A 16,759-nucleotide genomic window follows, 5' to 3' on the forward strand; every position below is an offset into this window, starting at 1 on the left:
GGGAACTCTGCACCTTATCTATGCTAAGTTCACATGCGGGACCACCACGGCAGGTGCTACAAAAGCTCGGCTGGCAGATACTCTACGGAAAGCCTCAGCTAACTCACAGTAACAGCACCATCCTTCAAAGAGTAATTCAGACACCCTCCCACAGTTTCATCTACACACGGAAGTTGGGCTCTTTCCTCTCTCGAGTTCAGAGGCTGCTGCTGCCAGACTCCCCTGACCAGCCTCGTGGATCACAGCAAGGCCCCGCTGAACCCCTCCACGGATCCGAGTCCATCATCACTGAGGACTCTCTCAATCTGGGCCATGAACCAAGCTTTCCGCTCCAGCAGCCACTCTCCAGCAGGTGTGGGCTTGCTGCTCATCCAGCACATTTCTTTATGATTCTGAGTCCAGACTTTGTTTTCTGACCTTTTCTTACATACTGGATTCAGTAACTTCTGCCTTTTCCTCACAACTTTTATCCACCCTAAGTACTTACTGGCAAGACTCTGATTTAGGATCTAGTCTCTAGATTCTTTCCTGGTCCCTCAACTCTCAAATAAGCTTCCAGAGTCCAGCCTCATGATCTGTACAGACCTGGACAGAGACCATAGAAAACGTTACAGAAAAGGCAGCTGCCAGTTCTCTACAGCAAGATGACACAGGGCTTTGTTACAGCAAACTTGCAGGGCCTCCCATCTGTGTCAAATTAAGTAAGATACTTACCTAGAAATGGGAAATAGTTTAATCTAAAATATTTCCACATTTAAAAAAATAATAAAATAAAAAACCAAAATATTTTAACTAAGGTTAAAGGGTCAGGGCATTAACATGCTTGTAATCTGACACTGCTTTACCATGGCCATTTCATTGTCTATACCAGCACTTTTCCAGAATGACTTATTTTTAAGCATTACATCTAAAATCCCGGCAAAATATGCATTTTTCTTATGCTTAGCAATTAAAAAAGAACAAGAAATTTAAGATTCTGCCCAATTTGAGCTTCAACCTTAACAAGGATGTCTCAGCAATTTAAGGAAGTATTGAACCCATGGATTGTATTGTTAACATTTAGCAAATTCCTTCTTGCCCCTTGGTCAACTTCTTTCAGAACATGAAACCACATTCCCATCTTAGTTTATCAAGATCTAAATAGGACATGACAAAGCTAAAGTTTCAACTTTCAATATGTGACACTCGTACTCAGTTTTGAGACTGAAACTCTTTCCCTAACCTTTCCCACTTGCTCAATATTAAAGTCTACCCAAAATCCACCAGTTCTGGAAAACCACCATTGCAGCGACACTCGGATACCCTCACACGAGGAGGCAGCAGGAGCCAAGTTCAGCACACAGGCGTGGGGCCTGGACCAGCTCCCTCCCATCCCTGGTACCTGCTGACCCAGCTGCACTGGGAGAAGCGCCTGAGAGGCACGGACAGCTGCTGACCACCTGCCAGCACGCAGTGAACACCACACAGGAGCTGCCACCACTGGTACTCCTAGTGTATTACTATTGAAAATAAAAACGCTCCAAATATTTCTATTTAATATATCTATCTCTGATTATAAACCATTATGTGCATGATTTTTTTTAAGATTATTATATTCTTAATTTTAATGTTTTAGAATGGTCTTTTAAACATAAAAATTAACAGTAAATGACTATTAAAAGGTACCAAGTAAATAGCCTCCACATTAAGCGGTTATAAAATCAAATGTTCAACTATTTCAAACCCATTCAGAACACACACATTTAAAAATACAATCTCTCGAGGCCTAAGGGCTAGAAAGACTGTCATTAATGCCACTTTGTGGACACAACCATGATGCTGGCGCTTGAAGCAGCGGTCTGTGAGCACCACACCTTCTTGTCTCTCATGCTGTCAGCTTGCACCGTCTCCAGGCGAGCTTTGAAGTGCTCACAATCCATCCTCAGTTGCTCTATTTCTTGCTCTTTCCTTTCCAGGTCTAGAAGAAAAAGATGTAAAAACACTCAATATTTCAAATCACTAATGTCTCCTAAGCATCCATGTTGCCTAATCTTCTTAGGAAAACCCGTACCAATTTCTCAGGTAGGATCAATCACATAACCAGTCCTTGAATAACCAGTATTGTAAAAGTTCTGCTTTTTAAGTTTTTATCAGTTTTTAGCCCATAGCAGAAAGCACTTTTTTTTGTTGTTTTCTGTTTTATGCTTTTAAGACCTCATTTTACTGCCAGACATATACTCAAGGCTTTAAGAAAGCGTGTTATTTAAAGGACTGAAGGCAGCACTGAGAAGCCCGACTGTCTCCTGGCACAGACTTGTATCTGATCCATAAAAAGCAGAAGGCAGCTGAGTGAGTAGATGGTGCCAGCCGGGGCTGATTCACAAAGCTAGCCTCACCAACTGGCATACTGACTCAATGGGAACAGCCGCAGTAGTAGTCAACGGAGGAGGGATCGAGACAAGAAAAGGCCACAGGGAAAGCTGGCAACCACGGAATACTTCCCCTCCACCATATTTGTTTAGATGATGATTCAAGTAGCCAGGAAAAATCCCAAAAGACTTTCACATTAATAAATCTGAAGTCAAAAGTATCATCAACTTTAAATAAAAACTATGCTGCAGAAATACTGACATTCAAAAAGAAAAGAAATACATAATTTAAAATTTTAAGTGCCTTGACTTCAAGGGCTAAGAAACCATAAGCCAAAATATACCAAGATTTGAGGGGGGACGTGCTCAGAGCTAATGGTGCAACTTCTCCAATTAAAGTAGCAATACTTGAGGACAGTAATTCTCAAACTTTAGTGCACATCAGAATGCCCTGGAGACTTGCTCCAACACAGACTGCTGGGCCCCATCCTCAGGGATTCTGATTTGGTAGGCCTGAGGTGGGCCTGAGAATCTGCATTTCTAACAAGTTTCCAGGTGAGACTGCTGGTCTGGGGACAGAGTTTAAGAACAACTGCTTCAGGATAACAGCGTGGTCTCTCATCACTAACGAAATGAAATCCACACAACCAGCAACGGCAAAGGAGGGGACCCAGCCATAGGAATGTGACAGAGTGGAAAAACGGAGGGTGGGGGAAGGCAGCCCGTGGTGCCGTGAGAGGAGCAGATGCCTGGGAAGTGGGACAGCACTCCACCCTAGAGGAGAAAAGGCTCACAGACACTTCCTCCAAGGAGGTGCAGACAAGAGAAGGGGTTGGCTGTATAAGCTAGGGGCCTGAGAAGGCGAGGGGAAGCCCAAACAAGGAACCTGGGGGCAGGGGCTGCCAAGAACAACAGGGGCATCGCAAAAAGCTCCAGAGGAATAGAGGGAGTCTACACCTTCTGGAGACCCTTTGCCCTAGAAGGAAGATCAGAAGCTAAAGCTAAACATTCAGTCAGAGATTACGACACTGGCAGGCAAAGCTGGCAAAGCTTCTTTTAAAACGTGTTTCTTAGAAACTAGGGAACTAGGGAAAGTCACGTGGGACTACTTCTTCTCCCGTAAGTCAGTTTTCTTTTCTGCCCTTCTACGATGTAGAACATGAAAGCCCAGGACAGGACTTTCACTGAAATTATTTTGTCCCACTAATCCTGGCCACATGAGAAATCAAATACCAATCAAGTGCTACGCTTTGAAAACTACGTAATTGCCTTTGTAACAATATTAAATGAAAACATATATGTATTATTTATACATATTACTTATAATTATGTATGAAGTATGAACTGCATATGGTCACAAAAAGAAAGAAAATATAAAAGGGAACTAAGATAATTTTTCCTTTTCAGTTAACTTTTAAATTTTTCTTCTATTATTAAACTGTATATTAGTCAAACACAGTAAAGAAGATAGGAAATTACATCTCTACAAGCCTTATTATGTGTACAAATATGTAGGCATTAATTTTGACCACCCAAAAGACTCTTTCATTATGATAACTTCATAATCTCTCTTGCTCTGTCATTCTCTATGATCCTCCTGTAAGTTAACATAACAAAGGGACAGAGTTAAAACACCCCACTCTACCATGGGCTACCCCAAAGACTTCCAGGTCAGCATCAGGGATGCCACACCCACCCGCTCCAGGCTGTCCAGGAGGCGGCAGCACGCTCCGCTGTACCAGCCCACCGCCTTGTGGCCAGATAGGAGCGTTGCTGCCGCCTCCTACCAACACCCCCCCCTCATTTTCCACTGGGACTGCAGCATGCCTGCCACCCAGACCACCACGAGCACAGGGAGTTTCATGTTTTGTTTTGTGATGCATCCCAAATGCCTAGAACAGCACATGGCACGGAGTAAGCACTTGATAGTCGTCACATAAATGAATTTCACTTCTTTATACATTCCTTCTGCTAATCCTTGAACACAGAAAAACCCGGCCACTTTGATTATATGTCTGATTCTTTTATAATGAGACTATATTGCTTTTGTAATTTTGTTAAAAAGCAGGGACAGAAACAATATGGATGGTGAATGACATAGCATACATAGTGAAGACAGGGTCTTACCCAGCCTCAGCACTGGAATAGGGAAGGAGCTGCCAGCCTGGACTGGAGTTCAACCGCTAATCTTAGTATCGAAATGAAGGGAAAATCTCCATTTAACTGTTAACTGAATGACAGGGTGGTCCAGACAGACTACCAATATACAGAAGCAATCTAAATCACCGGCCAGGTCAACCGCTACATAGCTTCTGAAATTTACAACTCTTCTTTGATAGTTTTAGTAACATGAGAGTGACTCTCTCTCTTAATGCTCAGTTCACGGGAAGAGTACAGAGAACTGTATAAAGGCAGGATATAGAGAGCTATAAATGAAAAGCTGGGTTTCTAAAACACTAACCAAAGAAATTTAAACTATACAAAAGGGATCAATTCCTCCTACCCTTTCTTTACCAACTGGTATGTTTATAACCAATTTAATAAATTACCATTTCTTTCATATCAACACGAAAATGTTTTTGATCAAAATAGCTAAGGAAAGAGTCTTAAATCCAAAATAAAGGCTTTCTAATGGCCGCTAACTTTTTCCTTATCACTCTCTAACAGATTTAGAGAATTTAGGATTACCTACTGATGGATTCCATCTTTCGTCTGAGCCGAGATTTGGAGGGTGCATTGGTTTCCCAAATCTGCTGTAACAAAGTAGCATAAGCTGGGTGGCTCAGAACAACAGAGCAGCTCTCCTCTCTCTGGAACCTGTAAGGGAAGGACCCTCCCCTGCCTCTGCCACCTTCTGGTGGCCCCAGACGTCACTGGGTTGACGGCAGCGTAATCCAACCTGCCTCCACCTTCACTTGGACTTCTCCCTGTGTTTCTTCACAGTATCTTCCCTCTGTGTGTATCTGTCTCTGCATCCAAATTTTTCCCTTATATAAGGACACCACTCATACCAGATTAGGGCCCACACTAAACATCTCATTTTAACTTAATCAGCCTAACATAATATAAATATAAGTTGAAAGAAATAAGAATATTCTAGGATTCATAAAATTTTTTTAAAACTTCAGTTAAAGAGCTGAAATGCATTTGCAATCCTACTGTCCAATCTAAGCCAGCCAAACAACACTTTAATTAGCTGTCAAATTTTTAAAACAAACCAAAGGGGTGAAAGAGGAGAGCTGGAACCAGAACACAGAAATATTTTTTTCCTGCACTGCCAAAAATCTGCTTCCAAAACCACTCCTTTTCTAACGTAAAGGGCACTGGAATACCCTTTTACAAGATGAAGAAACTGTGTGACTAACAGGAATTTGTCCTCCACTGGCACTGCCAATGACTTGGCAGGACCTTGTATTGCTACCTTTTCTCAGCCGCATGCTGGAGCTCCTCAGTCCACCTGTAAACGATGAGGAAAGGATCGGATCCTAACCTTTTACATCCCCACGCTACTTACCACGGCCTGACGAATATCAGACACGTAATAAACACCTACCTGAGTGATTTACCAACTAAATTCACTGAAAGACTTGAAGACAAATACTATCAGAAAAAAACTAAGATCAATCTTGCTGAACTCAAGAATTCTGTTACAAGTATTTCCCAAACCAGAGTCAGGGAATTTTGCTTTTCATTTATTGGCATACAAATATAATGTTAACAATCGGGTGGTCAGGAGCGACATACTCGAATAATGGACGCCTCCACCCCCCACCCTGGCTACCATCCCACCTCCTCTGACCACAAGCCTACAAGACTTCTGACTTCTTGCCCAGTCCCCAGTGCTCTGCCCAGTCTCCACGCACCCTTCAGATCCACTCTCCACCCACTGTGCGCCCCGAGAGGGTGCGGTCAACGTCCACAGGAACTGGCCTCCTGTGCTTACGGCTTCCTGCTGGATAAACAGTGGCAGGCTCCACAGGAAAGGAGGACAGGTTGAGACAAGTTGGGACATCTGCTTCCCCTCTGCCTCATCGCTGCCAGCCTTCCAGTCAGCAGTGCCCCCTCCGGCTGAGGCCACGGTCCCATCGAGCAGCTCCCTCTCGCGAGTCTGGCAGCTCTCAGGAAGGCCATGTCGCCTCACTCCCCCAGCTCCCAGGGCTCTGCTGCCCTCATTTGTTCCCAAGCCCTGCCCACACCTGTGCTGCCATCTCTTCAGTACACTCCTTGTCTGCTGCTTTTGTTTCCTTCCAGGACGGGCACGTGATACACTCTGATCTTATCTCATTTGGGCCACAATAAACTTTTGGTCATATTAAATATCTCTTTTTGGTGCTCACTCTTTTGTCCCACTCTTCACAATTATCTCTCTAGTTGATATTTGTATGGGCCAGGAATAATAATTCTCTGAGGCAAAACAGAGGTCCCCCTTTCTTCTCATCAATATCAAACTCTTGGGAAATTAACCTCAACACCCCCCTACAAATACTTTAGAAATACTGCCCTGCTAAGAACCCAAGAGTGTCTCAGGGATGCTTATGGTTCTGTAAACGTTTAAGTAGTATTTCCATTTTACAGTATGTTTTTTTAAACTTTTTATTTGGAAATAATTTCAAACTTAGAAAACATGGAATGAAGAAAAATAACACAAAGAACACCCTTTAGGCAGACGTATCTACTGTTAACATTTTACCACATTTGCTCATCGTATGTGCCATGCGCAAACACACACACAATACATTCTCTGAGCCAGCTGGGCTAACTTACATATATCCTGGCCCTGTACTCCTAAATACTTCAGTGAATATTTCCCAAGAAGAGGGACAATGCCTTAGACACCCACTATGTACAACTGTCAACTGCAGAAAAATTAATATTACTACCTTTACCTAATCTACCACTGACATTCCAATTCTGTCATACGACCCAAAATTGTACTTTATAGCAACTTCTCCCTTCACAGTACAGCATCCAGTCTGGGGTCACGTATTGCATTTAGCTGTCAGGTATCTTTAGCCTTCTTTAATCTGGAACATCTCCATAGCCTGTCTTTTCTGCATGACATTACAATATATTCTTAACAATCTAAAAATCACAACAACATATATGGAAGGAATTCCATTTCCAACTCTGATGGTCACGTAGCAGATCAACCTTCCCACCAAGAATAACTAGAAAAGCGGAATTTAAAGAAACAACAGAAACTCATTTGAAGGTGTCTGAGCTATGGAGTCACACAGCCTTGAGGGCCAAGGCCGAGAGAAGGGAGTGCAGTGAGGTGAGCCCAGCTCTCTACCCAGCCTTCCCTGAGGCATCTGCATATTCAAAGGCAGCACAGCAAAGAGGCGGCAAAGCTAGGCAGAGTGCTCCACAGTCTCATCAAGCTGGGGAAATAAAAATCAAGTACAGAGCTATCAGATGGACTTAGGGCAGGCCATGATCCTGGAAAAGACGGAAGCATAGAAAAATGAGCTGACATCAGAGCCATTTCTCCCTCCAGGCACTCAGCAATGCGCAACCAGCACCGTGAGGCTGCAGAGGCAAGCAGACAGTGAGTGAAGAAATGCCAGGATGCCAAGCAGAGCTAGAATCAGTCTTGTGGTGCTGGAGAGACCAAAATTGAAGGTCAGAGCCCACCAAAATGGAAAGACCGGGAAACAACTCCAGCTCTCAGGTGGACCCCCTTGAAGGACCAAAAACCTAATAGAGACAATGAACCACAAATAGGCCAGTTGGAACCAAGACTGAAACCAGCTGTGAATCAATCCCTGACCGGATGAAGGTAATCTCTGACTCTATTCTCACTGGCAAAGCCAGAAGAAAAAAAAATTCCTTGCTAGAGAAAAATATCATCATCCACAGCCTACGCCAGTTTTCATTCAAAAAATGCGTTGATTGATAAAAAATTACCAGGACTACCAAGAGGAAAAACAGGTAATACAAACAGACCAATAGGTGACCCAGATATTGGATTTACCAGACTCAAGACTTTAAAATAACTGATTATGTTCCAGAAAATAGGCAACAAGAGAATTTCATCAGGGAGCTAGACTAAAAAACCGCCAAGCGGAAAATCAACACAAAAATGAATAAATACTAATATTAAACAAATAATTTAAAAATAAATAATAAAACTAATGAAGAACTCAGAATCAGATCCACACATATACAGCCACTTATGACAAAAACAACAGCGTAGTATGGAAGGGGAAGACTGTCTTTTCAATAAATGGTGCTGGGTCATTTGGCCACACATGGCTTAATGGCTATTTTTAAAATAGAAGAGAACAGCATGGATTATACAACACCTTCATCATCACAGAAAGTTCTGCTGGACCACATTGACAGAGGCAAGGTGCTGTTGTACAGATCTTAAATTACACAAAATAACTTGTTTTTTACTGCTAATCAGTCGAATCTCTCTCCAGTATATCATGGCTGTGCTGGTTTGTATTCATTGCAGGTATTCAATGAACAAACAAGGCTGGTTCACAGTATTAACATTTTAACATATTTACTAAAGTTTTAAAAGGTTAAAACTAGTGTTTCAGACTTTTTTATTGAGGTCATTAGCAGTTTATAACATTGTGAAATTTGAGTTGTACATCATTATTAATCAGTGACCATATATATGTGCCTCTTTACCCCTTATGCCCACCCCGCAGCCCCCTTCCCCTCTGGTAACCACTAATCTGTTCTCTTTGTCCATGTGTTAGTTTATCTTCCACATACGAGTGAAATCATGTGGTGTTTGTCTTTCTCTGTCTGGCTTATTTCGTTTAACATAACACCCTCAAGGTCCATTCACATTGTTGCAAATGGGACAATTTTGTCTTTTTTTTTATGGCTGAGTTGTATTCCATTGTATATATACACCACATCGTCTTTATCCATTAATCAGTTGATAGGCACTTGGGTTGCTTCCATATCTTGGCTATTGTGAATAAAGCTGCAATGAACATAGGGGTGGGATAGCTGGGTCGTATGGTAGTCCTATTTTTAATTTTCTGGGAAATCTCCATACTGTTTTCCATAGTGGCTGCACCAGTTTGCATTCCCACCAACAGCGTATGAGGGTTCCCTTTTCTCCACATCCTCTCCAACATTTGTTATTTTTCGTCTTGGTTATTATAGTCATTCTAACAGGTGTAAGATAATATCTCATTGTAGTTTTAATTTGCATTTTGCTAATGATTAGCGATACTGAACATCTTTTCACGTGCCTATTGGCCACTGCATATCTTCTTCGGAAAAATGTCTGCTCATATACCTTCCTCATTTTTTGATCAGATTGTTTTTTTGTTGTTGAGTTGCATGAGTTCTTTATTTATCTTGTAAATTAACCCCTTGTCGGATATAAGCTTTGCAAATATTTTCTCTCAGCTGGTGGGATGTCTTTTCATTTTGTTCCTGGTTTCCTTTGCCTTGCAGAAGCTATTTAGTCTGATGTAGTCCCATTTGTTTATTTTTTCTTTCGTTTCCCTTGCCTGAGTAGACATGGTATTCAAAAAGATTTTTCTAAGACCTAAGTCAGAGAGTGCACTGCCTACATTTTCTTCTAGGACTTTTACAGTTTCACGTCTTACCTTTAAGTCTTTAATCCATTTTGAGTTCATTTTTGTGCATAGCATAAGATAATGGTCTACTTTAATTCTTTTGCATGTGGCTATCCAGTTTCCCCAACACCATTTATTGAAGAGACTTTCCTTTCTTCATTGTATGTTCTTGGCACCTTTGTCAAAGATCAGCTGTCTGTAGATGTGCAGTTTTATCTCTGGGCTTTCAATTCTGTTCCATTGAACTGCGTGTCTGTTTTTGTACCAGTACCATGCTGTTTTGGTCACTCTGGCTTTGTAGTATATCTTGAAGTCAAGGATTGTGATGCCTCCAGCTTTGTTCTTTTTTTCTCAGGATTGCTTTAGCTATTTGGGGTCTTTTGTTGCCCCATATGAATTTTAGGATACTTTGTTCTATTTCTGTGAAGAATGTCATTGGGATTCTGATTGGAATTGCATGGTATCTGTAGATTGCTGTAGGTAATATGAATATTTTAACTATGTTTATTCTTCCAATCCATGAGCATGGAATCTCTTTCCACCTCTTTGTCATCATCAATTTCTTTCAATAATGTCTCATAGTTTTCATTGTATAGGTCTTTCACCTCCTTGGTTAAATTTATTCCTGGATATTTTATTCTTTTTGTTGCGATTGTAAATGGGACTGTACTCGAGTCCTCTTTCTCCCTCCTCCCGCCTGACTGCATTCACTCCTACCTCCATGTTCCCCTTCATCACTGCTTAAGACAGGAGCAAACGCAGCCCTGAGACTGCTCAAAGCCAAGAATCTTCCCGGACCACATGGCGAGGGGGAGGGGGCACAAATCCACACATCAAACAGCTCTCGCTGCCATCATGTGATCCTGAGATTGCCTCTGTGGGACCCATTCTCAGAGCCATGGCTATGTGCTTCATCTGGGAGAGAGGCCCCTGGGAAGGCCACCAGACCTAGTCCTCATAAAAAGAAAAAGGGAATTTTTGTTTTTCTCACATCGCCCAAGTAGCAAATATTCAAGAGCCAAAATGAGGTGAAAGATGTCTTAGGAGACCATCTTTTAAACCAGGCCTTAGGCCAGGGAAGCAGACGTCCTCAAGGACCAGGTCAAGTGCAAAGTTCACAGTGAAGCCTCCTGTAACCACTGCAGTCCACTTTGACCTTTCCTTTGAACACTCAGTATCCTGTAGCACACGCTGCTTCATGAAATTCTGCTACAATTGAGAAAGAAGAGCATGCAGAGACAGGAGGGTAGGCAGTCCCTCAGGACCAAATATTCAGCCAGGCTCTGAGGATATAAACAGGAGCCCTGCCCTCCCACCACCTTACACCGTAAGATGGGAATAAAACCATTCTGTCTGAAATAAAAGTACAGGATGCTCTGACAACATCTAACAGGAAGACAGATGGTGTCTACGCAGTCATATAAGGAAGTGAGACTAAGTCCAACAATATAAAGCCTATCAAGCCATTGTATAGTTTTGTTTCGGTTTTTGGGTGGTAGTGGGTTTTAGCAGGGTTTTGTTTTCTAGTCTTTATCCTAAGAGCAAGGAGAAGCAAGCCACTAAAGACTTAAGAAGGGGAATGACATTCTGAATTGTTAAAAATTACTCAGGCTACAGTATACAGAATGGACTACAGAGTGGCAATGAGTGGATGCTGTCAGGAGGCAGAGATTCAGGCAAAATGACAGAGGCCGGGCCTCTGGTGGTGGCAGTGGCAATGACAGCAGGCTGATGAGTTCAGGATGCACCATGAGGGGAAATATACAGGACTTACCGGCAGACAGGTGGGCGGGGGGGATAGTGAAGAGAGAGGTTGGCAACAAGGAGGATCCTAGGTCTCTAGTCTGAACGGTGGTGCCTGGGGCAGACTGAGGTAGGCAAAATTGGGGTGGGGTGGAGGGATGATTATCATGAATCAGTCATGACAAAGTATAAATCGGCTTGCTCTGAGAAAGTGAAAATCTGTCCTGCAATTTGGATAACAGGCTGGGATAACAGACACATGTAATGCCAGCTGCCAAGTTACCAGGAGAGAGTGTTTCTCCCAAGGACACACTGCAACTGCAAAGTGTCATAATGATCCCTTCTTTCAGGGAATGCTGATTTCTTATTCAGAGAAAGCTTATTCTGTAAAACCCCACACTATCAGAAATTTTGCTGTTTGGACTTATACCAGTAGAAAGGAAACATCCCACTCCTGCCTGCAGGATCCAACTCACTGTGACACAGAGCAGCAGCCTTGATTCCCAGCTGGCTGCAGAGCTTCAAACGAGGGATTTCGAGATAGGATGTTCCACATCTATCTAAATTTTGTAGTTTTCAAGGAAACAGGACCTGGGTCCACTGCATGAGACCTGATGCTGATCCCTTCACACACAGCCCAACTTTGCCTGGAGCCCATCAAAACAGGCTTCACTTGCACTTCACCTCCAACGCATCCTGCCCCCAATCCTATGGCAACTCTGTCCTGTCCTTTGCTGGCAAAACACCCACAGTTCCTCCGGTGTGTGGTCTCCTCGTTGCAATGAGCCAGTAAATCTGACCTTGTTGTTCCTCTTGGTTGTATGTTGATAAGGCTAGGATAAACATTTAGAATTTGAAATGACTGTGAAACAGCGAGAAGAAATGCCAAGCAGGAGTTAGATGCAGTGCCCTGATCCCGGAGCGGGGGTCTGGGCTAGAGATAAATCTAGAAGCCGCTGGCATCAAGATGGCAACTGAAGCTATGTGTGTGCACAGACTGCCCACAGAGAGGCCATGGAGTGAGGAGAGAAGGGGGTCTTGGCTTGAGCCTCAAGCAGCACGGCTGGCTGAAAGGCTGCTGCACAGAAGGATGAATCGGCAAAGCTCATCAGGAAGAAGCGGCCAGAGAGACCAGTGGGAAGAGGGGACTCCATGGCCTGAGGAAGGCCAGGGACTGTGAGGCAAGACCTCCTAAAGTCTAACTTTGATCAGGTCACCATAGATTCATTCGGGGCCCTTACCTCTGTAAGCACTACAATTTGATTCTGGCAGAGGACTGACCTCCAAAGATCGACTCATGCTAACCCATTCACGAGATCCTGATGAACTTCTCAGAACGCCAGTTCATTAACCTGCAGTGAGAAACAGACAGCCAGCAAGCTGACTCTGCTGCTGGTCAGCAGCTTCCTTCCCTGAAGATAAATGCATGTGGGACACTAACGACTTGCAGGAGGCTGCTGGATGAGCGTGGGATCAGAACCAGGGAGGTTAGGAAGACGAAGACCTGCACCTATGGTAGTAAGCGACATGGAGCATATCTAGCAGGGTCTCAACGGGAAACAAATCAACCCAGATGTCGAGACTTAACGGGAAGGACTAGTTACAGAGTGCGGAGCAGGGATAAGAGACCCAGCAAGGGATGGTGAGGCACCAGGGACTAGCAACAACCCTCCAGCTGAAGGAACGAAGGGAGAAAACAGTGTTACTGGAGCCCAGTGAGAGCTGGGACTGTGGAGGAGGCCCCCAAGTGGGAGTCACAGCTGTGGAGGGAGCAGGAGGAAACACCCCAATCTCCCTCTCCGCCCACTGAGGCCTTCCATTGGTGAGCCTCACTGGCAGCCAGCAAGGAGGCACACAGTCTGCAGGAGCCCGCCTCCCAGAGCACACCAGAGGAGAGAGGATTCCAAAGAGAGAATAAACAGGACAGGGAGCCATGGCAACCACGCGCACTCTCCCTTCTAACCGTGTATAGCTGCCCCCTTGACCAGACACATTTGCACAAACCAGATGCACTGTTGAGTCCAGGTATCTTCTCGCCTGGGCTAGTGCCAGAGACCCGACCTGAGCCCTCCAGATGTGCCTTTTCTAGAGCTCATGCGGTGACGGCAAACAGTCAAACGCAGTGCAGTGAATCAGCCTTAACCATTGAAGGCCGATTTAATCGTAACTCAGCCTCAATTAGGCAACTACTGAATCCATCCCAGAATATCTCCAAGAACTTCAACAGGCTGCTAGACTGACATATGACTAACAGCTCAGCTCAAATCTCAAAATCCGAATGGACAAGAACCAGCAAGCCTGGACTTACACCAGTGCGAGGAACTGACCTGTCCATCAACCTGGAGACCAGTGAACACACATCTAACTACCTCTCCAGACACACCAAACTGCATGCAAGGTTGCCCCACGGCCAGATGCTTAACTTACACAAGGAAGGACTTCATTTTCCCTGTGGCTTTTTCATTATAACAGTACAGTTATATGTCGCTTGAGGACGGGGATTCGTGCTGAGAACGGCATTGTCAGGCGATTTCGTCATGGTGTGAACGTCAGAGTGCACTTACACAAACCTAGATGGTACAGCCTGCTACACAGCTATGCTCTTCGGCACTAACCTTATGGGAGCACCATCGTACGTGTGGTCTGTCGTTGACCGAAAGCTCGTTATTTAGTGCATGACTGTATAAAAGTCTTCTGCCAAGAAGACAGGTGGAGAGAAAGAGAAACTGGTAACAGACACTCCTAAAAGCTGGCAACTCTTCCTCCAACACAAACTTACACATGTCCCAGTTATTCAGTTGAGGGCCCCTCCCTTTCTCATGTCTTACCTGACTCTCCCCAAGGCAATTACAAGGACTATAACGGTATCTTAGAGTTTATTGACAATTCCTTTACAGTTATTCACATAAGGTAAATCTGCTGGAACAGATTGCTGTCACCATCAACGACTGCCAAAGACGAAGTAAGACTCACTTTTTTCCATAATCTTTAATTTCTGGAAGCTTTCCAGTACTTCCCCATTCAGGATCCTGGGTAAGAAGTCCCGGATTTGCATCACTTCAGTGGTCAGCCGTTCCAGATCCTTCTTTCGCACTTTCACGAATTCTTCTTTAGCTCCCACGTGCTAAAAGAACAAGATTTTAAGATGACATTTCCCTTCAGATCACCAGAACCAGCAGCCCTGACCAGCTTGCTTCCTTTTTTTTAAGGCCTCTTGTGTACATAACGGTCTCAAAAGCACATCTTTACCCTAAAGAGTACAACTCTGCTATACACGTCACGTCCCGAGAGCCGAAGCCCCAGCCAGTTTCCTTTTCTAAGTGCATACGAGGGAGGCCTAATCCTGAAAGCCAAAGAGAACGCCAGCATCCCCTCCCGAGCGGTCCAGCGCCAAGCTAATCAGGAGGGAAGGACGTTTACCGGGTCCCCACTGGGCGCCCAGCCTTTGCTGGTCATCTCATTTCGTAGTGTTCAACACGACCCTCCAAGGTTGTCCAGGCCGGAAGCGGAGGCCTGGGGAGAATGGGTGGCTGTCTCAAGGGACGCCATTAGCGGGGGACCAAAGCAGGAGGGGAACACAGATCGGGCTCCAGGGTCTAAGCTACATCACTGCAGGGACGTCACTACGTGCAGTCAGGGGACACAGGTCCCCCGTGGAGCCGCATTCTCCCAGAGCCCACACCGAGCCCCGGCGCAGCGAGAGGGCCTTGAGGGCACGGCTGGGTCCGAGGCCGCCACCGCCAGCTCCGTGCCCAGCGCCCCATCGCGCCGCCCTCACCCCCGCCCAGGCCTAGCTGTCCGCCCACGAGGCCCAGGCCCTTCCCCAGCGTCCGCTGAAGCGCGGGGTAGCGCATGGCGGCAGCTCAGACGCACGGGCGGGCAGGGCCCCCTCACTGACCCAGCAGGCCTCCTCGACGTCCCCCGCCTCGCCCATGGCCGCCACTGCCTCAGCTCCGTGCGCCTGCGCGGCGACGCGCCCTCTGACCCCACACGCCAGAAAGCGCGGGAGCGCGTCCACGCCGAGGGCTTGAGAACAGAGAGCCGCGAGGCTCAAACTCCGTAGCGTTTGCGCGGCACGCTGGGCCCTGCGGACTCGGGGTGGGCTCGGCGAGAGCCGGCCTCTCTCTTCTGGCTCCGCTGGGGTTTTAAACTTGTTAACTGCAAAGCTAAAGGACAGCGAGACCCAGGTGTAAGTGTCAAGTGAGGTAAGTCGAATCGGCCTTTCCTGTTTGGCAACGGATGCTAGACTAAGGGGCGGTGCACTCAAAGGAACCGGCACCCGTCCAGCCGGCGGCCACTCTCCCCTGCTCGGCACTGAGCCTCATTAGCAAGGATCAACGCTTTCTCACCACAGCTCCTCGGGGTGTCTGCTCCCACAGGGAGCGTTAGTCCAGCCGGCTGGCTAGGTAACTGAGATGACCACCTGAACTTGGAGATGTCACCTGGTCCATTCACTTGCCCCAATACGCCCGCTGAGTTCGCGAAACATGGTGCAGCCTGTGGGTTCAAACGTACCCAGTTACCGCACAACTAAGGCCGTCTGTCTCTGAAACCGGCAGGAAGCTGACTCTGCCCTAGGCGCCGGAGTGCGTGCTCTCCAGGCCTGAGGGTGGACTCGCGAGCACATGCTGCAAATCCCTGCCCTGCACTGGGACCTGCCCTGCCGCTGGCCCTGTCCTAGAACTCGTCCTCGCCCCCTCTCTGCCCCAGGACCTGGACGCTGGAGGGGGCCGCCTCTCCCGGCCCCTCGATGGCGCTGCCCCCAATATCCCGCCAAAAACCCCACGCACGGCCCTTCTTCCCAGTCTCCACCCTGCGGAGGCGGCCCGAGGAGTCCAATGCAACTGAAAACCCGTGTATTTCGCAGGACAGCTGCCGATCGGATGGGGTTTTTGTGGAGTGGGCTTAAAAATTCGAGACCACTTAAAATTGGCCATCCGTCTCTTCCTGGCCAAGGCTCAACGCTGGCTAACCGCGCCGTCCACGGCCCCGAGCTTTGGCTGCCGAAAGACGGCAGAGACGCGAAGGCGCGACGCGAACCCCCGCGAGGAACTCCGCTGGCCGGCGCCTTCATGACGCCATCAGCCCGCGCGCCGCCGCCGCCTTCTGCGCAGT

The 16,759-nt window shown here is 46.1% G+C and overlaps 1 protein-coding gene across 6 annotated transcripts in view; it reads right to left on the reverse strand.

Moving 5' to 3' along the window:
- LOC124231397 (heat shock factor 2-binding protein) overlaps positions 1-16,701 on the reverse strand; it is a 107,186-nt gene extending 90,485 nt beyond the window's left edge. Inside the window, exons 1-4 of one of the 6 annotated variants that reach the window (XM_046648182.1) lie at positions 16,457-16,701; positions 15,543-15,810; positions 14,618-14,768; positions 1,854-1,957 (exon numbers count right to left, since the gene is read on the reverse strand). In XM_046648182.1, coding sequence (XP_046504138.1) covers positions 1,854-1,957; positions 14,618-14,768; positions 15,543-15,810; positions 16,457-16,581 — 648 coding nt within the window. In that variant the 5' untranslated portion in view covers positions 16,582-16,701. Of the gene's footprint in view, positions 1-1,853; positions 1,958-14,617; positions 14,769-15,064; positions 16,335-16,357; positions 16,368-16,456 lie in introns of those variants that run through there. The other 5 variants (XM_046648183.1, XM_046648184.1, XM_046648186.1 and 2 more) reach the window with 5 other exon arrangements.
- Between the last annotated feature and the right edge of the window lie 58 nt (positions 16,702-16,759).

Source organism: Equus quagga, chromosome 21 (assembly GCF_021613505.1).
Source record: "Equus quagga isolate Etosha38 chromosome 21, UCLA_HA_Equagga_1.0, whole genome shotgun sequence".
NCBI lineage: Eukaryota > Metazoa > Chordata > Mammalia > Perissodactyla > Equidae > Equus > Equus quagga.